At 42.9% G+C, this 27,032-nt stretch overlaps 1 protein-coding gene across 2 annotated transcripts in view; it reads right to left on the bottom strand.

Moving 5' to 3' along the window:
* LOC110488578 (rho guanine nucleotide exchange factor 37) overlaps positions 1-21,470 on the bottom strand; it is a 28,518-nt gene extending 7,048 nt beyond the window's left edge. The window contains exons 1-13 of one of the 2 annotated variants that reach the window (XM_021560847.3): positions 21,321-21,470; positions 15,992-16,069; positions 12,878-13,281; positions 12,271-12,400; positions 11,173-11,320; positions 10,584-10,783; positions 10,309-10,439; positions 9,762-9,866; positions 9,201-9,314; positions 8,640-8,957; positions 8,063-8,191; positions 5,655-5,850; positions 5,087-5,298 (exon numbers count right to left, since the gene is read on the bottom strand). In XM_021560847.3, the coding sequence (XP_021416522.2) occupies positions 5,087-5,298; positions 5,655-5,850; positions 8,063-8,191; positions 8,640-8,957; positions 9,201-9,314; positions 9,762-9,866; positions 10,309-10,439; positions 10,584-10,783; positions 11,173-11,320; positions 12,271-12,400; positions 12,878-13,270 (2,076 nt within the window). In that variant the 5' untranslated portion in view covers positions 13,271-13,281; positions 15,992-16,069; positions 21,321-21,470. Of the gene's footprint in view, positions 1-5,086; positions 5,299-5,654; positions 5,851-8,062; positions 8,192-8,639; positions 8,958-9,200; positions 9,315-9,761; positions 9,867-10,308; positions 10,440-10,583; positions 10,784-11,172; positions 11,321-12,270; positions 12,401-12,877; positions 13,282-15,991; positions 16,301-21,320 lie in introns of those variants that run through there. The other variant, XM_021560845.3, reaches the window with a different exon arrangement.
* Between the last annotated feature and the right edge of the window lie 5,562 nt (positions 21,471-27,032).

Genomic DNA, 27,032 nt, shown 5'->3' with positions numbered 1-27,032 from the left:
ACATGTAGGTGGAGGTGAAGTGACTATGCATAGATAATAAACAGCGAGTAGCAGCAGTGTACAAAAGGGAGGGTCAATGTAAATTGTCTGGTCACGATTGTATTAATTGTTCAACAGTCTTATGGCTTGGGGGGTGGGGTAGAAGCTGTTGAGGAGCCTTTTAGTCCTAGACTTGGCGCTCTGGTACCGCTTGCCGTGCGGTAGCAGAGAAAACAGTCTATATCTTGGGTGACTGGAGTTTGACAATTTTATGGGCTTTTTTTCTGACACCGCCTATTATACTAGTCCTGGATGGCAGGAAGCATGGCATGATGTACACACGATGTACACACTACCCTCTGTAGCACCTTACGGTCAGATGCTGAGCAGTTGCCATACCAGACAGTGTTGCAACCAGTCAGGATGATATCGATGGTGCAGCTGTAAAACCTTTTGAGGATCTGGGAACCCATTCCAAATCTTTTCAGTCTTCTGAGGGTGGAAAAATGTTGTTGTGCCCTCTTCATGATTGTTTGTTGGTGATGGACACCAAGGAACTTGAAACTCGACCCGCTCCACTACAGCCCCATCGATGTCAATGGGGGCCTGCTCAGCCCGCCTTTTCCTGTGGTCAACGATCAGCTCCTTTGTCTTGCCCACATTGAGGGAGAGGTTGTTGTCCTGGCACCACACTGCCAGTTCTCTGGGGAGGGGACTAAGTACTCACCCCTGAGGGGCACCAGTGCTAAGGATCAGCGTGGCAGAAGTGTTGTTGCCTACTCTTACAACCTGGGGGCGGCCTGACAGGAAGTCCAGGATCCAGTTGCAGAGGGAGATATTTAGTCCCAGAGTCCTTAGCTTAGTGATGAGCTTCGTGGGCACTATGGTGTTGAACACCGAGCTGTAGTCAATGAACAGCATTCTCACATAGGTGTTCCTTTTGTCCAGGTGAGAAGGGGCAGTGTGGAGTGTAATTGAGATTGCATCATCTGTGGATCCGTTGGGGCGAATTGGAGTGGGTCAAGGGTGTCTGGCAGGATGCTGTTGATGTGAGCCATGACCAGCCTTTCAAAGCACTTCATGGCTACAGACTTGAGTGCTACGGGTCGGTAGTCATTTAGGCAGGTTACCTTAGTGTTCTTGGGCACAGGGACTATGGTGGTCTGCTTGAAACATGTAGGTATTACAGACTCAGTCAGGGAGAGGTTGAAAATGTCAGTGAAGACACTTATTAAAAAATAAAATAACACCTTTATTTAACCAGGTAGGCCAGTTGAGAACAAGTTCTCATTTACAACTGCGACCTGGCCAAGATAAAGCAAAGACGTGCGACAAAAGAACACAGAGATACACATAGGATAAACAAAAGTACAGTCAATAACACAATAGAAAAATCTATATACGGTGTGTGCAAATGGAGTAAGGAGGTAAGGCAATAAATAGGCCATAGATGCAAAGTAATTACAATTTAACAATTAACACTGGAGTGATAGATGTGCAGATAAGGATGTGCAAGTAGAAATACTGGTGTGCAAAAGAGCAAAAAAAGTCATGGTTACCAGTGAGCTGAGATAAGGCGGAGCTTTACCTAGCTAAGACTTATAGATGACCTGGAGCCAGTGGGTCTGGCGACGAATATGTAGCGAGGGCCAGCCGACGAGAGCATACAGGTTGCAGTGGTGGGTGGTATATGGGGATGGCACTGTGATAGACAGCATCCAATTTGCTGAGTAGAGTGTTCGAGGCTGTTTTGTAAATGACATCGCCAAAGTCAAGGATCGGTAGGATAGTCAGTTTTACGAGGGTATGTTAGACAGCATGAGGGAAGGATGCTTTGTTGCGAATTAGGAAGCCGATTATAGATTTACATTTTGGATTAGAGATGCTTAATATGAGTCTGGAACCGTCCATAGTAGTGATACTATTCGGGTGGGCGGGTAGCGATCGGTTGAAGAGCATGCATCTAGTTTTACTAGTGTATAAGAGCTTTTGGAGGTCACGGAAGGAGTGTTGTATGGCATTGAAGCTCGTTTGGAGGTTTGTTAACGGTGTCCAAAGAAGGGCCAGATGTATACAGAATGGTGCTGTCTGCGTGGAGGTGTATCAAGGAATCACCCTCAGCAAGAGTGACATCCTTGATATATACAGAGAAAAAAGTTGGCCTGAGAATTGAACCCTGTGGTACCCCCATAGAGACTGCCAGAGGTCCGGACAACAGGCCCTCCGATATGACACACTGAACTCTATCTGAGAAGTAGTTGGTGAACCAGGTGAGTCAATCATTTGAGAAAACAAGGCTGTTGACTGCCGATAAGAATACGGTGATTGACAGAGTCGAAAGCCTTGGCCAGGTCGATGAAGACGGCTGCACAGTACTGTCTTTTAGCGATGGAGGTTATGATATCGTTTAGTACCTTGAGCATGGCTGAGGTGCACCTGTGACCAGCTCGGAAACTGGATTGCGCAGCGGAGAAGGTACGGTGGGATTCGAAATGGTCAGTGATCTCTTTGTTTAACTTGGCTTTTGAAGACTAGAAAGAGAGGGCAGGATGGATATAGGTCTAACAGTTTGGGTCTAGAGTGTCTCCCCCTTTGAAGAAGGGGATGACCGTGGCAGCTTTCCAATCTTTATGAATCTCGGACGATACGAAAGAGAGGTTGAACAGACTAGTAATAGGGGTTGCAGCAATGGCGGCGGATAATTTTACAAAGAGAGGGTCCAGATTGTCTAGCCCAGCTGATTTGTACGGTCCAGGTTTTGCAGCTCTTTCAGAACATCTGCTATCTGGATTTGGGTGAAGGAGAATCTGGGAGGCTTGGGCAAGTAGCTGTTGGAAGTGGGGACCTGTTGGCCGGGGTAGCCAGGAGGAAAGCATGGCCAGCCGTTAGAGAAATGCTTACTGAAATTCTCAATTATTGTGGATTTAAATCGGTGGTGACAGTGTTTCCTAGCCTCAGTGCAATGGGCAGCTGGGAGGAGGTGCTCTTATTCTCAATGGACTTTAGTGTCCCAGAACTTTTTGAAGTTAGAGCTACAGGATGCAAATTTCTGTTTGAAAAAGCTAGCCTTTGCTTTCTTAACTGACTGTGTATATTGGTTCCTGACTTCCCTGAAAAGTTGCATATCCCGGGGACTATTCGATGCTAGTGCAGTACGCCACAGGATGTTTTTGTGCTGGTCGAGGGCAGTCAGGTCTGGAGTGAACCAAGGGCTATATCTGTTCTTAGTTCTACATTTTGTGAAAGGGGCATGCTTATTTAAGATGGTGAGGAAATTACTTAAAGAACAACCAGGCATCCTCAACTGACGGGATGAGGTCAATATCCTTCCAGGATACCCGGGCCAGGTCGATTAGAAAGGCCTGCTCGCAGAAGTGTTTTAGGGAGCATTTGACAGTGATTAGGGGTGGTCATTTGACCACGGACCCATAACTGATGCAGGCAATGAGGCAATGATAGCTGAGATCCTGATTGAAAACAGCAGAGGTGTATATGGAGGGCAAGTTGGTCAGGATAATATCTATGAGGGTGCCCATATTTACAGATTTAGGGTTGTACTTGGTGGGTTCACTTGAAGCATACGCGGACCAACTGTCGAGTACACATCCGGGTAATCCGTCTGGCCCAGCAGCTTTGTGAATGTTGACCTGTTTAAAGGTTTTGTTCACATCGGCTACCGAGAGTGTTATCACACAGTCATCCAGAACAGCTGGTGCTCTCGTGTATGCTTCAGTGTTGCTTGCCTTGAAGCGAGCATAAAAAAGGCATTTAGCTCATCTGGTAGGTTCGCATCACTGGGCAGCTCACGTCTGGGTTTCCCTTTGTAGTCCGTAATAGTTTTCAAGCCCTGCCACATCCGATGAGTGTCAGAGCCGGTGTAGTAGGATTCAATCTTAATCCTGTATTTACGCTTTGCTTGTTTGATGATTCGTCTGAGGGCAAAGCGGGATTTCTTATAAACGTCCGGCATTAGTCTCCCGCTCCTTGAAAGCGGCAGCTCTAGCCATTAGCTAGATGCGGATGTTGCCTGTAATCCATGGCTTCTGGTTGGAATATGTATGTACAGTCACTGTGGGGACGATGTCGTCGATGCACTTATTGATGAAGCCGATGACTGAGGTGGTGTACTCCTCAATGCCATTGGATGAATCTCAGAACATATTCCAGTCTGTGCTAGCGAAACAGTCCTGTAGTGTAGCATCCGCGTCATCTGACCTCTTCCATATTGAGCGAGTCACTGGTACTTCCTGCTTTAGTTTTTGCTTGTAAGCAGGAATCAGGAGGATAGAATTATGGTCAGATTTAGTAAATTAAGGGCAGGGGAGAGCTTTGTATGCATTTCTGTGTGTGGAGTAAAGGTGGTCTAGGATTTTTATTTCTCTCTGGTTGCACATGTGACATGCTGGTAAAAATGAGGTGAAACGGATTTAAGTTTGCCTGCATTAAAAGCTTGCATCCTGCCACTAGGAGCGCTGCTTCTGGGTGAGCATTTTCTTCTTTGCTTATGGCCTTATACAGTTGGTTGAGAGCAGTCTGAGTGCCAGCTTCGTTCTGTGGTGGTAAATAGACGGCTGCGAATAATATAGATGAGAAATCTTGGTAGATAGTGTGGTCTACAGCTTATCATATGGTCTACAGCTTATCATAAGGTACTCTACCTCAGGCTAGCAATACCTCGAGACTTCTTTAATATTAGACATCACGCACCAGCTAATAAACACACATACCCCCCACCCCTCGTCTAACCACAGGTAGCGTCTCTGTTCTACCAGTACATGGAAAATCCCGCTAGCTCTATATTGTCCGTATCGTCGTTCAGCCACGTCTCGGTGAAACACTTAGATGTTTTGAACATGCTAATATCGGTCAAACTTGAATGGGATTTGTGCCACAAATGCTAAAACGTTAGCATGTGGAAACAGTGCCAGGGGGGGAAAAACAAAGCATGGATTGCTGTCATCTAGTCTATAGACTGCTTACAGGGTAAGGAAACCAATAAGTCATTTTGTAATTTGGGTGAACTATCCCTTTAAGATTAGGATTGGGGAGGGGGACACTGATCCTAGATCTGTACCTAGGGGAAACTTTACCAGGGAGTGTCACTTACCTGGAAGCAGGGCATGGTCATCGACAGAGTCCTCACGGGCTGGGGTGTATCAGGGGAGAAGGAGTGTCGCCTGACGTCAGGGGTGTAGGAGTGTCGCCTGACACCTCCAGCACAATCCATGGTAGTGACTGTCAGATGAGGGGACGGGGGAGGGTCCATGGTTACCTGGTGGTAACGCACCAGTTTGGAGGAGGGGACGTATCCTCTTGGACCTGAACACAGATTGTGTAATGGATGATCATAAAACATGAGTTTATCAATTTTATACTGTAATAAGATACGTTATAAACCACATATTATCCAATAACTGATCTAATCTATTTGATAGATAGAATTAAACACTTACTGTGAGTACACAGCCAGCAGTAACAGTAAACAACCATTAGATGTCTCCACTAACTGGTGGTGGCGGAACCAGAATTCTAGTTTGGTATTCACTGCTACATTGAAAGACAACTCAATACATTGACTAACTAAAGGACTGACTTTCCTTTAGAATGTGAAGCAGTGTGTTCTTTTAAAAGATCATCCCCTCAAGTGAAAAGGTGAGATATCCTGGAGGTCTTACCCCCTGCGTCGACCAGCCAGCGGCGTCTGTCCCCCCGTGTGTCCATCTCACTGATGATGGCCACCAGCTCTCCTCTGTTCAGGCTCAGGTCCAGGTCTCTAGTCCCCACCACATGACCCGTCAGCTGGTAGATCTTGCCTGAGCCGTGCTTGTCTGTCAGGGCCTTCAGACACTTCTGAGACCCAGGGCTGAGAGGCTGGGAGGACACAAATGAACAGAACAGGGGCGTGCTCATTACGCACCAAACAGAAGGGAACTGACTGAAACAGGGAAACTACCTGGATTTATCCAATAATAAAATGCTACGTTTTCACTTTCCGTTGCAAAAAGTTGAAACGGTGTGCCCTAATGAACCAATACTGTTCGATCAGGAACATAGTTATGCAGCAATCAGGCACATAATCAAGCAACATACAGTAGTTCAACTAATTAGCAGCATCAAAACAAAAGTGTATTGGTCGTGTACACAGTTTAGAAGATGTTATGAAGGTGAAAGTGAAATGCTTACGTTACCATCTCCTAACGACGCAGTAAAATGTCAAACAAATACACAAATAATCACACACAAAGAAATCAAGAAATTTCGTAACAAATCCAATAGCACTGTAATCCTAATGCAATCTATATACACCCGATGAAGACATACTAACAATATATACAGCAGTAGATGTAGTGTACAAAACATTAGGAACACCTTCCTAATATTCATTTGCAACCCTTTTGCCCTCAGAACAGCCTCAATTCGTCAGGGAATGGACGCTACATGGTCTCGAAAGTGTTCCACACGGATGCTGGCCCATTTTGTCTCCAATCCTTCCCACAGTTGTGTTAAGTTGGCTGGATGTCTTTTGGGTGGTGGGACCATTCTTGATACACATGGTAAACTGTCGAGCGCGAAAAGCACAGCAGCATTGCAGTTCTTGACTCACTCAAACTGGTGCGCCCTGGCACCTACTACCATACCCCATTCAAAGGCACTTAAATATATTTTCTTGCCCCATTCACCTTCTGAAAGGCACACACACAATCCATGGCTCAATTGTCTCGAGGCCTAAAAATCCTTCTTTAACCTGTCTCCTTCCCTTCATCTACACTGATTGAAGTGGATTTGACAAGGGGCATCAATTAGGGATTATAGCTTTCACCTGGTCAGTATGTCAGGGGTAGGCAAACTTGATGTTTTTGATTTAACCAACCTGGAAGACCAGGTGTGTGGAATTTAGGCAATCATTGAACTGATCAATTAGCTGGTCAGGTGTTGTGACTAGTTGGAACAAAATCGTGCAGTACCTGTAGCACTCCAGGAACACGTTTGCCAACCCTCTGGTCTGTTTTGTACACCCAGTGTGTATTAAGAGTGAGCACTCATTAACCCTGGTGTTTGTTCACCTGCTTAGCTTCCCCCGGGGTGACTTGTAAGGTTTATGGCTTTACTATCTCACCTAAGAGCAGCTAATGAAGTGATCCCATGTCTTTCTCTGGCTGTAGAAATGGTGCCTGTAAGTGAGAGCCATCGCCAGCCACAAATGAGCTACCTATCCTCACTACTGCAGTCATGTATGCCTGTAGATCTGACAGGCTGAGTCTCATTACTATCATATAGGATCCATCGCAAATGGCACCCTATTTCCGATGTAGTGCACTACTTTTGACCAGGGCCCATCTGTTCTGAGGGCTGCTCACACTGCAGACATAAAGACATAAAACACAGATTTTAATATGGGCTAGGTGAGAGGTCTAGATTAGTCTGAGACATGAAACCAGACCCTTTCTCTCCCCTCTACTCTTGGCTTCTTCACATTCTCATCACTTAAAGTAATGCGTAGTGGTGATGATATGAGCCACGCGTTAGCTGGAGTGAAGGTATTACTGCATTATGACTAAGCAAAATGAATGGCGCTTTCTGTTCTAACTGGGTAGGAAAGGTAATGGAATTTCCAGTTTGCTATTTATGCATGTTGAACAGAAAGTTTGTGTTTTGTGAGCGTGACATGTCCTAGTGTGTTAGTTTTGACAAATGGCTTATGCTTAGTTACAGTACTGTCCCCTCAGGCAGCACACCTTCCTCAGAACCTTCAACAGGTAAACAGGTCATCTCGGTTAACTCGGAACTAAAATACTGCACAATTTGGTTAGTCGCCCGTCTGTCCACGAGAGATTACTCAAAAGGTAACACCACAACTCTAAGGCTAATATAAATAACCATCCTGATCCAATTCAGGTTATTCCAAACACATGATGGGTTCAGATAATAAGAACATTTACAGTGAATGGGTCTAGTATGAATCGTCCTGCTGCGTGAGGCTGTGGATGTATACACGCACTGTCCCTGGCGATGTTCCCCGGCAACAAGTCACATCACAGCCAACCAAACAACAGATTATAGTGCAGCTTCTGTTGGGACTGACCTGGACAATGGGAGCATTGAGTTGGTCCTCCACATTCCGACACAGAGTCTCCAGCATCCTCGCACCCTCCAGCACCGAACACTCTGCCCACTCCCAGAATGCATTAGGCTCCAGGGAACTGTGAGGGAGCTGCAAAGAGAGGTCAGACAAAACAAGTTTAGAAAGATAGTCAAGTTCAACTTCAGCTGCATCTCTGGCCGTGGGTATAGTTCTCACTAATCAATCACTGAAAGTGACAAGAAAACTGCAACACAACATGCTTATCTTGGCAAAGGAGAAATGCTCACTAACAGGGACGTAAACTAATTTGTGCACAACATTTGAGAGAAATACGCTTCCTGTGCGTATAGAACATTTCTGGGATCTTTTATTTCAGCCCATGAAACATGGGACCAACACTTCACATGTTGCTTTTATATTTTTGTTCAGTGTATAAACAACGGACAGCAGATTCACTGGCTGAAATGGTTAATTGCAATGGTCAGCATTGGTCGTCCACAGATACACTTTAGTAAAGGGTATCTTGCTACCCCCTCTAAACCCTTCTACAGTGACTGTGGTGTACCTACTACCCCACCTGCTGGGCAAAGCCCTGGAAAAGCTGCTCCATGTCTGCAGCCAGGTCCTTGTGCAGGCAGCTGAAGGCCCCCAGCATGCCCCAGAGCAGGGTGAGGGCCAGGCCATTGAACTGGGGCAGCTCGTTGAGGAGCAACGTGTTGATGGTCTTATAGGTGTTTGCCACCGCCTGCTCATCGTAGCTCAGACTGGGCTTCTCTTCGATCAGCTCGTAGTCAAGCAGCTTGTCCAGGCGCTTACGGATCAGGTTACGAGGCCCCACCAGCAGTTCTCGAAGGGCACAGAGGGGCTTGTGGACCAACGTCCTCATCCTCTTCTCCTGGATGTTGAGTGGGGGATGGGGAGAGGAAGAGGGAAATATTAGGAAATAGAGAGTGGGGGAGGGCGATGGACAGAGGCATGAGGTCCGGGCAGTGCAATCTGAAGCCTGAAGGACATGTGGGAAAGTGAAACACGACCATGGGCGCAATTCAATAAAAATGGTCTGTCCTCCCAGCCAACTTATATTCCGATGCCCATTGTTGTAGCATGCATAACAAAGTGGTACTTTAGCTTGACTCACAAATGTAGGAAGTATCCATTGTCTCAATGCTGCTGTGATTTCCTTGTAGCATATAGCAGGCTTCTCGCCGTCCATGTCAAGGTCAAACTCCTCCGGTCGACAGCTAAGGAATCTCTGTAATAGAACAGGGAAAGAAAAGATGCCACACAAACTATATCTAGACACGGGAAACGCAAACAGAAAACTGAGGTAGTCGTCAGAAATGCATGGTTTATGACAGGCAGCGGCTGTTTGACAGTGGGGAGACTCTGTATTCAAATAGGTGCGGCAATGTGAAGGAGGCTGAAAATGTAAAACAGATTTTCTTACAGCATCTTTACATTTTCAAATGCTCACCACTGAAACATGAGCCAAGGAGTTGTAGTTGACAGCTGGCGAGGAGGATTACCGATCCAACCGTGCTCATTATTTAGTGAGAAGAGGATGTCAAGCTAGAAGTGAATCTAAAGGGATCGGGCACTAATTGTATGTTGAGTGGAAAGCCAGGTGTAAACAACGTGATTCCAATGCTGTCATGGTGATGGTCTCCACGGCAAAGGGATGGGGTCTACAAAAGCTCACCTGCAGATGGCTGAGATACGTCTCCACATTTTCATGTAGCACGGCGATACCATTTTCAAGGAGATAGAAAAAGCCCTCCAAGGCATCAAACTCCTCATCAACCAACTGGAATTGAAACCGAGGGAAGTTATTAAACAGCAAATTCAATACATTTTTACAGAGATTTAAGTAAGACTGTTCTACCATCCATTGCTAAAAAGAGACCCCCAGAGCTTCAGTTTGTGACTTGATGAATAATATGTCTAAAAATGTCCGCAAGGGAATACTCATAACCATGTGACATGCCACCAGCATAGCACGTGTCATTGTATTCAACTACTCTCTACATACTTTATGTAATAAATGCTCCCCGGAGGTGTGAATCAAGGTTCGAATACAGCGAGACCTTTTAAGAAGTAAACACTGGTCATGTCATATGTTATCTCACAGCTTTTCCCATTCCCTATGTTTAATTATTAACCTAAAAGGTGCTGAAGAAGGGCGTGTAGCTTCATTTTATATGGCTGAGTGAACCTAACATCAGGAACAGGTACGGAAAGTGCCTTACCTTTGGTGCAATCCCCGTCTCATGCTTGATGAACTGACTCAGTCTGGCAGTCTTCTTTGCGATGCTGTGGCTATTCAGACGATTTATCTTATCCCTTATCGTCAAGGTTTCCGTCTTCTTGTATTTGTCGGCTGTGATGAGAAGACAAGAAATTCTAATATGGGTGTTCAGGAAAAAAAGGTAATGCCCACAATCTATCAATATCCTTGGTCTGAATAGTAAAACCAATCATAGGATTTGATTACAAGAACGTGATAGCCAGCATGTGTCCTCACCAACTTCTCGGAAGCGTTTGTACTCATTGATCCTGCAGTTGACGGCTACGGCGGCGTGGGCAGTCTGCTCCAGGAGAGAGTAGGCCGGGTGCCCAGGGTCTGTATGTTTCATGATGGTCTGGAGGAGAAGAGGGTAGCGAGCGATCCTTTGGACTGGCATCACCAGGAAGAAGCTCAGAGAGGTAGCATTCACCTCTGGCCTGTACACAACATAGTCTAAACGTGTCTTTTCTAGATTTGTAATGTGAGAAAGCTGCATTTTGACATCCGTAAAACATTTTTTTTTAAATGGGGTGTGATATTAAGGGCAATTTCAGTATTGTATTTCAATTGGACAATAGAGACAATGTATGGTACGAACAGGAATACAGAAAGTGAGACAAAGGTACATACATTCACCTCTGGCCTGTATCAACACATATACTGTGACAATACTGAAGGATGGACATTGTATTTCATTGTGAACAAAAGTTAGCCTGGACCCAGACGGGTTTGTGCTGTATGCCCTATTGGGTGTTTGGCATGAAAACGACCATAGATTTGGGGCCAGGATAGGAACAGAAATGCAGAGAGAGAGAGATAAACGTACGCTGAGGACTTGATGACTTTCACCATCTCAGTCCACAGGGGTTCTTTCTGTTTGTAGCTGTTCTCTAACGCTGTGACGGTGTTGTAGTTGGACAGGTACTCCTTGTAAGCCAACTCTATGTCTGTTGATAGACTGAGGAAGGCGTCACCTGAAGGGAATATGAATCAAGTATTTATGACGTGACATTAATGTACATTTATGCCTCCCATGCGGGTCCTTCATCCGTCCCCATGGAGCGTTGCTAAGGTGATTTGTCACATGCTCCGAATAGAACAGGTGTAGAATTTCCCGTGAAATGCTTACTTACGAGCCTTTTCCCGATAACGCAGAGATTTAACAAGTGATAATAAGGGAGCATAGCTTTCACCTGGATTCACCTGATCAGTCTGTGATAGAAGTGTTTTCTACACTCAGTGTATATTTGTCTCTCTAACCATTCTTGCAGGTTAGAGCTCTGCAGAAGAGATGAATGTTTGAACACCTAGCCGTCCAGCTGCTGAGCGAGGTCAACTAAATAATGGAAAAAAGGAACTCTGACACGCCGGCACTCTTGTTTACTCCACATTGAAATATAGAAAGGGCAAACAAGGTCGCAACAGAGAGAGGGAGTTTGTTTTTCCCATTATTTTGCTGACCTCTCCAAGCAGCGTGACTGCAAGGTGTACTGTATGAAGTGTTTGGTTTGCAACACCACGGAGGGAAATGTGCTAATAGGCTTTTAATACACGCAGGTATGTAGTACACATAATGAGAAGCAGCTGGTACCAATAGTCCTGTGAAACAGAGGTGGTTGACGTGAGCCTATTCTTGAATAGCCCCATAGAATTAGTAGGTGGGGTGGTGCAGGTGTGAATATGTTACTAAGTACCTGTGAGTAAGAATCACTAGGTGTGATAGTGTATGTTTGAGGTGTGAAGGTAGACCGCCATGGTAACAGTCCTGCAGTATGCTCCTGTATGGCTCAGTTGGTAGAGCATGGCGCTTGCAATGCCAGGAATGTGGGTTCGATTCCCACGGCCACCCATTAGTAAATGATTTTGATAAAATAATCTGCTAAATTGAATATATTGTTATTATTACTGTATTGTTGCTACTTACACAGGGTCTCCAGGAAGAGAGGATCATGGGGCGTGACCTGCTTCTGGTCCAGGAGGCTGAGGAGGCGTCCCGACACATCAATCACCTCCTCTATGTACAGGAACATGCTGTCCAGGTTAGGCAGCTGAGGCTGTGGTGGGGAGGATGGTACACCATTTATCATAACGACTTTACTTTTCCACAAAGGGAATCATTCACCCACCACTACTCTACCTCCTCCTCCTATCCACCTTTCTATCCCTTCTCCTCCCTGTCTCTCACCCTCTGCATCCTCCTCCCTCTTTCCGTCCGTCCACCAACAGTAGCCCTCCTCATCATTACCACTGGCTGATGCATAGACAGGCTTGCCTTCCAGCCCATAAAATGTGATTTCATCCTGTTTTTACGAGACTCATTTTAAGCACAACCTTTTATTCAAATACATTTGATGATATGGCAATTTAAATACCTTCAGAGACAGGAAAGGAAATATTGCCTGGTGCTTCAAGATAACCATTCCTTAGAGATTTGTCTATTGACTTTAGACCCACTAGGGTCCATAGTTTTCCCCGGTCAAGTCACATGGTCAGGAAACTCCTAGCCCTGTGCAGTGGTGCAGTAGAAGTACCTGTAGTTTCTGCAGGTTGCTCCTGATGGTGCAGGTGCAGACCTGGAGGAGTCTCAGGTAGTTCCTCTCTGTGTAGATCAGCTCCTCTGTGGCCAGGAGCTGCCTCTGAGCCTCTCTCTCAGCCCTCTCCTTGGCTGCAACCTCCTCAGCCGCAGCCTTCTCTGATGCATCCTCTGCTGGCGCCTCCACAAACACAGTCATCTTTGATAACAGCGAGAGACATATAGGGTCCCCCTCTGTGTCCACTGCCTCACACTCATCCGCTGTTCCCTCGCTCACCTCCGACCTCTTCTCTTTGGCCTCAGCTCTGGGACTTAGAGAAGGAGTATGGTTTCGTGGAGCTGGGGGAGCCAGGGTTGGGGTAGCTGGCTCAGCCCTCACTGGGCTTTCCATGCTGAGGCTGTCTGTCAGAGAAATAGAGGGTTAGCTCCATGTGGGGCCTGAGGTCTATATCCCACCCAGTAGTAGCAGCCAGTGGCAGGGCTATTATAGTGGGTCTGAATGGCTTATACTCTGCATTGTTTCCTGCCCTTTGAGCTGGAACACCATGTGTTCGCACAACATGGTCCTGCTTTTACAAAGCTGTTGCTGCTAAAGCAATTTCCATTTTGAGCAGATTTCAATCAATCAATGTAATCAGGTTTACAGTGCCTTGAGAAAGTATTCAAACCTCTTGACTTATTCCACATTGTTGTGTTAAAGCCTGAATTCAAAATGTATTAAATTGTTGTTGTTTTTATCACCCATCTACACACAATACCACATAATGAGAAAGTCAAAACATGTTTAGAAGTGTTTGAAAATGTATTAAAAAAAAGAAATATCAAATTTAGGTACTCAACCCAGAGTCAATACTTTGAAGAATCACCTTTAGCAGCGATTACTGCTGTGAGTCGTTCTGTGTAAGTCTCTAAGAGCTTTCCACACGTGGATTGTGCAACATTTGCCCATTATTCTTTTCAAAATGTTCAAGCTCTGTCAAATTGGTCGCTGATCATTGCTAGACAACCCTTTCCAAGGTCGTGCCAAAGATTTTCAAGTAGATTTAAGTCAAAACTGTAACTCGGTCAGTAATATTCACTGTCTTATTGGTAAGCAACTCCAGCGTAGACTTGGCCTTGTGTTTTAGGTTATTGTCCTACTGAAAGGTGAATTCATCTCCCAGTGTCTGGTGGAAAGCAGACTGAACCAGGTTCTCCTCTAAGAATGTGCCTGTGCTTAGCTCCATTCCATACATTTTTTTATCCCAAAGATCTCCCCAGTCCTTAATAAAGGTAAATGTCACCAATTTTTTACTTAATCATCTCCAGCACCACCAACGTAAACATGTGAAAATGGCACGTTTCAAAGTTTTGTAGTGTTTCCAATGACATCGGTGTGCATAGGCATTGCCTTTTAATTGGTGGATGTCACTGTAAACAGCTTTCTTACACTCTTTTTTACAAAAAAAAATATAGACGTGACATTTTCACATAATATGTTGATGTTGGAGCGGTGATGGAGATTACATTTCCTTTACCGATTACAATCATACCCATAACATGATCCAGCCCCCACTATGCTTGAAAAATATGGAGAGCAGTACTCAGTAATGTGTTGTATTGGATTTGTCCCAAACATAACACTTTGTATTTTGAACAAAAAGTGAATTGCTTAGCCATATTTTTTTTTTTTTTGCAGTATTGCCTTTTTGCAGTAGTATTGCCTTTTTGCAGTAGTATTGCCTTTTTGCAGTAGTATTGCCTTTTTGCAGTAGTATTGCCTTTTTGCAGTAGTATTGCCTTTTTGCAGTAGTATTGCCTTTTTGCAGTAGTATTGCCTTTGCCTTTTTGCAGTAGTGCCTTTGCCTTTTTGCAGTAGTGCCTTTGCCTTTTTGCAGTAGTGCCTTTGCCTTTTTGCAGTAGTGCCTTTGCCTTTTTGCAGTAGTGCCTTTGCCTTTTTGCAGTAGTGCCTTTGCCTTTTTGCAGTAGTGCCTTTGCCTTTTTGTAGTAGTGCCTTTGCCTTTTTGCAGTAGTGTCTTTGTCTTTTTGCAGTAGTATTGCTTTTTTTGCAGTAGTATTGCTTTTTTGCAGTAGTGCCTTTTTGCAAACAGGATGCATGTTTTGGATACTTTTTTATTCTGTACGGGCTTCCTTTTCACTCAGTCAATTAGGTTAGTATTGTGGAGTAACTACAATGTTGTTGATCCATTCTCAGTTCTCTAATCACAGCCATTAAACTCTAACCATTTTAAGTAACCATTGGGCTCATGGTGAAATCCCAGAGTGGTTACTTTCCTCTCCAGCAACTGAGTTAGGAAGGACGCCTGTATTTTTGAAGTGACTGGTTGTATTAATACACCATCCAAAGTGTAATTAACTTCATCATGCTCAAAGGGATATTCAATGTCTGTTTTTTTAACCCATCTACTGTACCAATAGGTGCCCTTCTTTACGAGGCATTGGAAAAACCTACCTGGTCTGTGGTTGAATCGGTGTTTGAAATTCACTGCTCGACTGAGGTACCTTACAGATAATTGTATGTGTGGGGTAGAGAGGAGGTAGTCATCCAAAAATCATGTTAAACACTATTATTGCCCACAGAGTGAGTCCATGCAACTTAAGCACATTTTTATTATTATTATTTAGGCTTGCCATAAATGGTGTATTGTGTGTAAACCAGTGACAAAAAAAATCTCAATTTAATCTATATAAACTCAGGCTGTAACACAACAAAATGTGGATGAAGTCAAGGGGTGTGAATACTTTCTGAAGGCACTATAGGCACCGTCTTTGACTCATTCATGTTATGGGAATACTGACTAGAAATGTGTGGAGTGACAGTCAGTGGTTGCGATTCAGCAGCGAAATTACTTGAAAAAAATGTTGACTTAACTTTTTTGTTCAGTGGTGAACCACAGCTATCAAAACAAAGTGATCTACCTAATGAGTCATAATGTTAATTAATAAAAGTGGTTAGAAATACAGAGATTACATACACACCACCATTACAAAACAGGTCTCTGGATTACTAGTTTAATAATCCAACATCAACAACAACAACCTCACCTCAGGCTGAAAATATCAGGTTCTCAGTGACAGTGCCAAGCAGAAAACAACCATTAAAGCATATTACCTTGAGAAGAGGCCTGGGATCAGACTCAGCAGGGCTGGCGGGCCAAAGGATTGTGCTGCGGTTGTTGCCGTCGAGTGCCTGGCAAACACACCAACATAGAGACTGGTGTAACTTTCTCCACTGACTCACTCACTAACAGAGCTGTGGCATGGGTGTGAGTGGAGGCTTGTGGGGGAATGGGGGATGGGAGGGTCAGCGGCATGGGATGTTTGTTGGGGTAAAGTGGGAGGCAGATAGGGAGGTTGTAGGCTTTTAGCAGTGTGGAAAGGCCTGAGCACACACACAGCACATATCCTCTCTGTGCTGAATAAGCTGATTGACTGCAGCAGCCGGTGAAAAGGGAAGGACGCCTGCTCAGGAGGAAGCTCATTGGCTGGCACCCATTCAAGAAGAAAGGATGGCCCGCCAGTAGAGAGACAGCACCATGCAGATTGATGTTTTCTCACAGGAAACAAAAGCTCATAGGGAATTCAATGCCAATTGCCACCCAAGTAATGGTAAAGATTTTCCACTTGTAAGAATTTAGAAATGTGTGAGTACAAGACAAAATCATATGGAGTTTACAGTAAATGTTTATCTTGAGGGTGACGCAATTTGTCAGTTATTTACAGAGAAACAATTCAACTAACAAACATTTCAGGCCCAACAAGGAACTCACAAGCACTGAAAGAAAATGGATCCGAGTTGATAACATTGGAACTGGGCCAAGGAATGCTGCGTAAATTGATTAATTAACAGTTCAGTCATCATTGTGATGACTTGTAGTTGTTAAACAAGTACAGGTGATAACTCATTGCTAATTTTACAACAGGAAACAGCAATAATGTGTTAAAACTTAAATATATTCCATTGACCAAGGGAGGAAACTTGGATTCCAGGGATAGCAGGATACTGAATGGCTGATGGGTCGGTCCTAATGATCAGAGGATAAAAATATGTTTCAGACTAAATATCCTCCACTCATCACATCATGATTATCTTCCTTTTTTACTTTGTTTAGGTCATGGCCCATTTCAATGTACAGTATAGCAGATTGTAGAAGAATTACAGTAGGCCTACTACTTCTACAGCAGTAGATTGTAGTACTAGTATACAGTTGAAGTCGGAAGTTTACATACACCTTAGCCAAATACATTTAAACTCAGTTTGACACAATTCCTGACATTTAATCCTAGTAAACATTCCCTGCCTAGGTCAGTTAGGATCACCACTTTGTTTTAAGAATGTGACATGTCAGAATAACAGTAGAGAGAATGATTTATTTCAGCTTTTATTTCTTTCATCACATTCCCAGTGGGTCAGAAGTTTACATACACTCAATTAGTATTTGGTGGCATTGCCTTTAAATTGTTTGACTTGGGTCAAACGTTTCTGGTAGCCTTCCACAAGCTTCCCACAATAAGTTGGGTGAATTTTGGACCATTCCTCCTGACAGAGCTGGTGTAACTGAGTTAGGTTTGTAGGCCTCCTTGCTCGCACACGCTTTTTCAGTTCTGCCCACAGGATTTAGTCTATAGGATTGAGGTCAGGGCTTTGTGATGGCCACTCCAATACCTTGACTTTGTTGTCTTTAAGCCATTTTGCCACAACTTTGGAAGTATGCTTGGGGTCATTGTCCATTTGGAAGACCCATTTGCGACCAAGCTTAGACTTCCTGACTGATGTCTTGAGATGTTGCTTCAAAATATCCAAATAATTTTCCATCCTCATAATGCCATCTATTTTGTGAAGTGCACCAGTCTCTCCTGCAGCAAAGCACCCCCACAACATGATGCTGCCACCCCCGTGCTTCACGGTTGGGATGGTGTTCTTCGGCATGCAAGCCTCTCCCTTTTTCCTCCAAACATAACGATGGTCATTATGGAAAACAGTTCTATTTTTGTTTCATCAGACCAGACATTTCTCCAAAAAGTACAAGCTTCGTCCCCATGTGCAGATGCAAACCGTAGTCTGGCTTTTTTTAATGGCGGTTTTGGAGCAATGGCTTCTTCCGTGCTGAGCGGCCTTTCAGGTTATGTTGATATAGGACTCGTTTTACTGTGGATATAGATACTTTTGTACCTGTTTCCTCCAGCATCATCACAAGATAATTTGCTGTTGTTCTGGGATTGATTTTCATTTTCCGCACCAAAGTACGTTCATCTCTAGGAGACAGAAAGCTGATGTCTTGGCTGATTCCTTTTGATTTTCCCATGAAGTCGAGCAAAGAGGCACTGAATTTGAAGGTAGGCCTTGAAATACATCCACAGGTACACCTCCAATTGACTCAAATGATGTCAATTAGCATATCAGAAGCTTCTAAAGCCATGACATCATCTTCTGGAATTTTCCAAGTCGTTTAAAGGCACAGTCAACTCAGTGGGTCAACTTCTGACCCACTGGAATTGTGATACAATTAATTATAAGTGAAATAATCTGTCTGTAAACAATAGTTGGAAAAATTGCTTGTGTCATGCACAAAGTAGATGTCCTAACTGACTTGCCAAAACTATAGTTTGTTTTCAAGAAATTTGTGGAGTGGTTGAAAAACAATTTAATGATTCCAACCTAATTGTATGTAAACTTCCGACTTCAACTGTAAGTAGTAAATTAAGGAGGATCAAGTTATGAAATAGGTGGAATTAGAGTATAATAGCTAAAGAGAGGTGTATTCTCCATGTCTCCAGATTATATCTTCAAACTAAGGGCAACCGTGGTATGGCGGAACACAGCCACTCCATTGAATTGTTAGTGGTTGCTTTGCAATGCTTGCAGTTAGCCACTGACTCCTTCCTGACATAAATATTGTTGACATTTTTCCAACTTGTGTAATCTTTATGTCCAATGGCCGATGAGCACTTTATCTATAATTTCTCTTCATTATTTCTCTTCATATGACAAGGATTAAAACGATTTTCCAGTAGATTGTCGACTTGATTCATGATGATGACTGCTAGCTAAGACTTTGAAAGTGAGATGATGACAAAATGTGGGGCTCAAATCAGGTGGGGTTCTGCCCTGAATGACGGGTCGCCACTGAAACTGATATACAGACAAGCCAGTGGAGGCTGCTGAAGGCAGGACGGCTCTTAATAATAGCTGGAGTGGAGTGTAATGGCTGGAATCATTCCATTGACTCCATTTCAGCCATTATTATGAGCCAACCTTCCCTCAGGCCAGTGTACTGAAGGTCGGGTTGATAACACTTGCCTGTGGATATTTTGTATCAGATTACCTCAGAAATAGGGACAAAAATCGTCAGGTATAAATAAAGTTGAAATGAAGTTTGTTCAACATTCTGATTTGTAATGGGACTGTTCGGGAATGCTGAGCCTTACATGCTGACCAAACCGCTCGCGCATGTGCGATCAGGACATGCAGGTTGAAATATCAAAACAAACTCTGAACCATTTATATTAATTTGGGGATAGGTCGAAAAGCATTAAACATGTATGGCAATTTAACTAGCTAGCTTGCTGTTGCTAACTAATTTGTCCTGGGATATAAATATTGTGTTGATATTTTACCTGAAATGCACAAGGTCCTCTACTCCGACAATTAATCCACAGATAAAACAATAAACCGAATTCATTTCTCGTCATCTCTTCTTCCTTCAGGCTTTTTCTTCTTCATTGGACTTCATATGGTGGTTGGCAACCAACTTTACGGTGCATTACCCGACTGGAGTGTGGATGTCAGTTCATCTTTCAATCACCCACGTGGGTATATGCTCCTAAAAACCAATGAGGAGATTTGAGCGTCACAAATAGAACCAAGTTCTATTTTAGCATCTGGCCACGTAGACGCTTGCGAGCGTGTAAATATTTCACTCTGATAAGAGGCAACCCCCACCTGTGCCAATTAGCCATCTAGCATGCTCCGAACACCTATGTTTAAGCTAACTGTGGAGAAAATGTAGTTAGTCAACTGGAGACACAGTGTATAGATCTGTCCAAAACTGCAGCATTAAGTGTATATTTATTATGTTAAAGATTATTTCTTGCTGATATGAAAGATATCATTGTTTCAAAAACAACGAGACGTTTCCAAACGTTAAAACAGTGTTGGAATAGTAGTTTGTGGGCGACTAATGGCTAAAAACCAGACAGTACATAAGGAGAAGGGTTTTCGATAAGTAGCTATTCGAGCACAAGATGTAGGACTCCCACAGTTCACAGCACAACTCCAACTACAAGATCAGCACTCACAGAGAAATCAACGGGTGTGTTCTTAAATTCACTCTACAGTGTCAGATTGTGCTCAAAGCATTGTAGTCTTTCTTCCTCCCAAAGCAGTTAATCCCAAACCACACCCCGTTATTCAGAGGGACGTTCTACTACGCAACCATTGGCTAGCTAGCGTTGTCTCACTCACAGGCGATCAGTGACCGTGACCTTCCAAGGTAAGGATGGAAAATGTAATATAACAATTAGAAACCTACCTTAATGCAGGCCTATTATTATCATCACGTTTGGTAACATTTGCCCATGTATTTATTTTCAGAGTTTCAATGAGTTGTCAAAATTTCTCAGAACTCTGCTGAATTCCCTCAATTGAAAGTTGCTTATTATTCATAATTTCTCAAATATGAATTAGCTAATTATTCAGTCGAATACGCTATGCTACAGCCATTGAATCGATCTTTGAGCATTAAGGGACGTTAATGGCTAGCTCGGTCCACGACATTGTGTTATTATAATTTTTCAATCTTGAAATTCAAGGGAAAATGTTATTAATCAGTGACTGAAATTTCGCGCTACGTGATATCCACTTCCGGACTTGGAGAGCGCCCCGTTATTCACGGGGCGTGGTTTTGGCTTAACTGCGTTGGGAAAAAAGAAAGACGCGTTCGGTCTGAACTCTCTGGCCAAGGAGTAGGGTTGATGCGAGCATTCTGATCGGTGGTCACGCACCCAAGATAACTGGCTAACGTTGGTTAGCTACTTCCAGACACAAATGAGAGAACACCTCACTCTGACCATGTTATTTGACCTACTAGCAGAGCTGGTTAGCCTGTTTTCATGTTATCTAGAGCGTTGGTGACTAACTGTGCTGCTGGCAACAATTGATTTACGCTTTTTGACGATGTTTACTGACGCTGGCGATAGTCAATGGGCGTGGAGCATTCTTAAATGCATCAGTTGTTATGCGCTCTGGCACACAGACGAGTGTTCTGAAAACGAGTAGATAGCCAGTTAATTTACCAGCGCACCCAAAATTGTCTTTACCCTAGGGGATTAAATAATCCTCTATAATATTGTGGAACTACTGTGCGATAAAGAGATCACATCGCTTTTAGAATCTGTAACATAGCCTACTGCGGCGACACTGTCACAAAACCCACGCTCACCTTAACACTTATTGTTCGTCTTTGAACCCTCATTCACCGGAGTGGTATACTACGAAGCAAGCTAGATCTACTCAGGCGTTTCTAAAGCTAGTTAGCTTCACATTGCAGATCAGTCTCCATCTGTACTACGACCGTAGCTATTGCTCGTCTGCCTGTTGCTAACTCTAGCAGGTTTATAACTGCGCATATGTTGCAGGTGGCTAGTCGAATGCCGAACTCTTCAATTAATACAATGCTAAACCATGCAGCCTGGTCTCAGAGACTAAACGTAGCATAGTAAACTGAATCCGGGAACTCATAATAGTGTATTATACAACAGGTGGGTTGTATATAAAACCGCATTCCCATTCGCTGTCTGTTCCACAAGTTACTACCGGCTAAATATATGACATTAAAATACCTATTTACTCTGTTCCATTTCACTGCGGCAATCCACTGTCTCATCAGCCCAGCCAAGCAATATATAAAATTAATCTCCACTATAAAAAGCACAATATCTCACATTTCTTTTAGACTAACATTTAGTTTTCAACAGCGGAAAGACTGTATAAACCTTGCTGTCTGTCTCTCTGACATTTGCAACATTGTTTTAATATTCACATTTGATATCCAGCTGTCCCATAGTAATGAACATGTCTGGATGAGATAGACAGGCAGGCAGCGATTCTCACCCAGTCGAAATCATGAATCAACTGGCATTATTTTTATGGCTAGCGTTAGCCACCTAGGGAACGTTAGCATTACCCACCTAGCTAATGTTAGTGTAGCCAACTTGCTAATGTTAGCCACAATATATTGGAATTCGTAACATATATGTTTTGCAAATTCAAAACATATTGTACGAATTGCAATTACAAACATATTACATAAATTGCAATTCTTAACCAGTTAGAGCTCTAGGGGCGCTATTTCATTTTTGGATAAAAAACGTTCCCGTTTTAAGCGCGATATTTTGTCACGAAAAGATGCTCGACTATGCATATTCTTGACAGTTTTGGAAAGAAAACACTCTGAAGTTTCAGAATCTGCAAAGATTTTGTCTGTAAGTGCCCCAGAACTCATTCTACAGGCGAAACCAAGATGATGCATCACCCAGGAATTAGCAGAATTTCTGAAGCTCTGTTTTCCATTCTCTCCTTATATGGCTGTGATTGCGCAACGAATGAGCCTACACTTTCTGTCGTTCGCCCAAGGTCTTAGCAGCATTGTGACGTATTTGTAGGCATATCATTGGAAGATTGGCCATAAGAGACTACATTTTCCAGAGGTCCGCCCGGTGTCCTTTGTCTAAATTTGTGCGTAATCTTCAGGTGCAGGCATTTTCTCCTGGGATTCAGGAGAGAAAGCATGTTTCCAAGAACGATGTATCAATGAAGAGATATGTGAAAAACACCTTGAGGATTGATTCTAAACAACGTTTGCCATGTTTTCAGTCGATATTATGGAGTTAATTTGGAAAAAAGTTTGCGTTTTGAGGACTGAATTTATGGATTTTTTTTGGTAGCCAAATGTGATGTATAAAACGGAGCTATTTCTAATACACAAGGAATCTTTTTGGAAAAACTGAGCATCTGCTATCTAACTGAGAGTATCCTCATTGAAAACATCAGAAGTTCTTCAAAGGTAAATGATTTTATTTGAAGGCTTTTATGTTTTTGTTAATGTTGCGTGCTGGATGCTAACGCTAATGCTAACGCTAAATGCTAACGCGAAATGCTAACTCTAGCTAGCTACTTTTACACAAATGATTGTTTTCCTATGGTTGAGAAGCATATTTTGAAAATCTGAGATGACAGTGTTGTTTACAAAAGGCTAAGCTTGAGAGATGGCATATTTATTTAATTTCATTTGCGATTTTCATAAATAGTTAACGTTGTGTTATGCTAATGAGCTTGCTGATAGATTTACACAATCCTGGATACAGGGTTTTTTTCATAGCTAAACGTGACGCAGAAAACGGAGCGATTTGTCCTAAACAAATAATCTTTCAGGAAAAACTGAACATTTGCTATCTGAGAGTCTCCTCAATGAAAACATCTGAAGTTCTTCAAAGGTAAATGATTTTTTTGAATGCTTTTCTGTTTTTTTGTGTAAATGTTGCCAGCTGAATGCTAATGCTAAATGCTACGTTAGCCATCAATACTGTTACACAAATGATTGTTTTGCAATGGTTGAGAAGCATATTTTGAAAATCTGAGATGACAGTGTTGTTAACAAAAGGCTAAGCTTGAGAGCTAGCATATTTATTTCATTTGATTTGCGATTTTCATGAATAGTTAACGTTGCGTTATGGTAATGAGCTTGAGTCTGTATTCATGAACCCGGATCCGGGATGGGGAGATCAGAAAGGTTAACATGTCAAATGAATTGTAATACGTAACATAGTGATGAAATGGATGATGGATATTGTTGTGACATGAATACCATTAAGGCACCGAAGATTATTTTATACAATCAATTAACTACGTTTAAATGTTGACGTGATTAAATTAACCACGTAATAATGAACTTATTATCAATCTTGGGGCACCACCGAAAAAGTTTGTTTAATGAGTTACCGTTTCTCGAATTAACTCGAGAATATCAGAATATACCGTTATCCTATTAGTCATCCATGAATTATCGTTACCTCATATCAGTCTCATTATGAAAGTTATTGACTTCAAATCTGCACGAACCCTAGTCTGCATGATGATTCAGCAATACACAAATTGGCTTATTTATTTATTTACTAACTAAATAATCACACAGAATTACATAAACACACACACAGGATAGATTATATGTTGATTACTAACATAATACAATGAAAAGTCCCTAGTGGACTAACCCGATATGATGGCATGTTACACAATGAAAGGGGTGGGGAAAGAAAGAGCGGAAGAAGGAGAGACAAAGGAATTCAACTATCGTACATACAGTTGAATAATATGTTCATCGTAAGTATGGATATTTAACACCCTAACAACCGCTTATTCGGATTTAGTAATGCAATGTACATATTTACGTTGACCTTTTTCTGGTCTGGTAGAGTCTAACCATTTTACACGTGTAACCACAGCTCCACACTTTCTGGTCTTGTAGTTTTAAACCATTTGTGACGTCCGGCTTACCGTCCGTATAAGAGTCTAATGTAAATTTTGTTAGGAGTCCTTTTATAAGCACTCTGGAAAAAGGGGCGTTCCAACCTTTTGGCATAATGTCTGTGCTAACGTGGCGTGGTTACTTTACATGAAAACAATTATCTAATTTAGAAGACTAAAATCACATTTCATCTTCTCACAAATAGTTTCATATTTAATCATATAAGTTTTACAACCTTTAGACGTAACTCTGACATATACATTGTGAAAGCTCTTAAAGTTACAATGTTTCCGTTACAATGTCTTCAATGATACCACAAAACAATAACTGATCTGACATGTTCCCTCCCGACAATTTCCCACATTCTCTATGTTAGAAATATTGTTTTAATGTCCAATCTTTTGATGTTAAAGTATTTAGGCCAGTCTCTCTACACACAAAGGATTTTTAACTCAATACTACAGAGCAGAGGGGAGGGTTTATGCCAGGTATTTACGATCTGGTTGTTAAGTCATAAAACTCTGGTGGGAGAGGTGGGGGTCCGGCTATCTGTCAGCCCTGTGTCAAGCTGATCTGGCGCCTATAATCCTCACCCAAGAGAGAGAGTCATGACAATATCCACAAATGAACACATACCATACTATGTTACGTCTACCCCTTGATCCATGGACAAGCAGTGCCACATTTTTATTTGTGCTGAAATCAAAATTAAACAAAAGTTACCTTGCAAATTCAGCAGGCTATCATGTGAAAGACTTTTAGTGCTGTATTTATTTTATTACTTTGGTGCTCTTTGATGTGCACAGGCACTTTTTTCCCCCACTCCTATCGATAATATAATTATATTGACAATATAATTGTAGTAAGTCATACAAAAGTTTTACTGTGCGTGAAGTTTTGTAATGCAAAATGCATTCTCTACAAAATGGCGCTGGAAGAAATGGCAGCAGTTTTACGGGCGCCCCAACCAATTGTGCTATTTTGTGGGGATTTTTGCGTTTTTTGTAATTATTTTGTACATAATGTTTCTGCAACCATATCTTACGGTAAAAAAGAGCTTCTGGATATCAGGACAGAGATCACTCATCTCGGATTACACAAAGATTTTTTCCTACAACAAGGACGACGCACAAGACATTCTCCAAACACCCCACAGGGCCGACATCCCCGTTATTTGCAAGAGGAAGCGATGCAGGTACAGAAGACAAAGAGCCAGATGCCTGGTCAGGAAGCGGAGAAGGCGACTGGGAAAGCTGCCGTTACCGTCAATAATACTCGCCAACGTGCAATCATTGGACAATAAATGAGACGGGGTACAATGACGAATATCCTACCAACGGAACATCAAAAACTGTATTATCCTATGTTTCACAGAATCTTGGCTGAATGACGACATGGATATTCAGTTTGCTGGATATACGCTGCACCGGCAAGATAGAACAGCACACTCCGGTAAAACAAGGGGAGGCGGTCTGTGCATATTTGTAAACAACAGTTGGTGCACGAAATCTAAGGAAGTCTCTAGATTTTGCTCGCCTGAAGTAGAGTATATTGTGATAAATTGCAGGTCACACTACTTGCCTAGAGAGTTTTCAGCTATACTTTTCGTGGCTGTTTATTTACCACCACAGACAGATGCTGGCACTAAGACCGCACTCAGTCAGCTGTATAAGGAAATAAGCAAACAGGAAACCCCTCACCCAGAGGCGGCGCTCCTAGTAGCCAGAGACTTTAATGCAGGGAAACTTAAATCAGTTCTACAAAATTTCTATCAACATGTTAAATGTGCAACCAGAGGGAAAAAATTCTAGATCACCTGTACTCCACACACAGAAACACGTACACTCCATTTGGTAAATCTGACCATCACTCTATCCTCCTGATTCCTGCTTACAAGCAAAAATTAAAGCAGGAAGCACTAGTGACTCAGTCTATAAAAATGTGGTCAGATGAAGCAGATGCTAAACTACAGGACTGTTTTGCTATCACAGACTGGAACATGTTCCGGGATTCTTCCGATTGCATTGATAAGTACACCATATCAGTCACCGGCTTTATCAATAAGTGCATCGAGGACGTCGTCCTCACAGTGACTGTACGTACATACCCCAACCAGAAGCCATGGATTACAGGCAACATTCACTCTGAGCTAAAGGGTAGAGCTGTCGCTTTCAAGGTGCGGGACTTTAACCCGGAAGCTTACAAGAAATCCTGCTATGCCCTGCGACGAAAAATCAAACAGGCAAAGCGTCAATACAGGGCTAAGATTGAATCATACTATACAGGCTCCAACATCTTATGTGGCAGGGCTTGCAAACTGTTACAGACTACAAAGGGAAGCGCAGCCACGGGCTGCCCAGTGACACGAGCCTACCTTCTATGCTCGCTTCGAGGCAAGCAACACTGAGGCATGCATGAGAGCATCAGCTGTTCCGGACGACTGTGTGATCACGCTCTCCATAGCTGACGTGAGTAAGACCTTTAAACAGGTCAACATACACAAGGCTGCGGGGCCAGATGGATTACCAGGACGTGTGCTGACCAACTGGCCGATGTCTTCACTGACATTTTCAACACGTCCCTGGTTGAGTCTGTAATACCAACATGTTTCAAGCAGACCACCATAGT

Source organism: Oncorhynchus mykiss, chromosome 14 (assembly GCF_057628025.1).
Source record: "Oncorhynchus mykiss isolate SJ-2025 chromosome 14, ASM5762802v1, whole genome shotgun sequence".
Classification (NCBI taxonomy): Eukaryota; Metazoa; Chordata; class Actinopteri; order Salmoniformes; family Salmonidae; genus Oncorhynchus; species Oncorhynchus mykiss.
The sequence above is the reverse complement of the archived record's forward strand: the minus strand, read 5'-3'. Positions and strand labels throughout refer to the sequence as shown.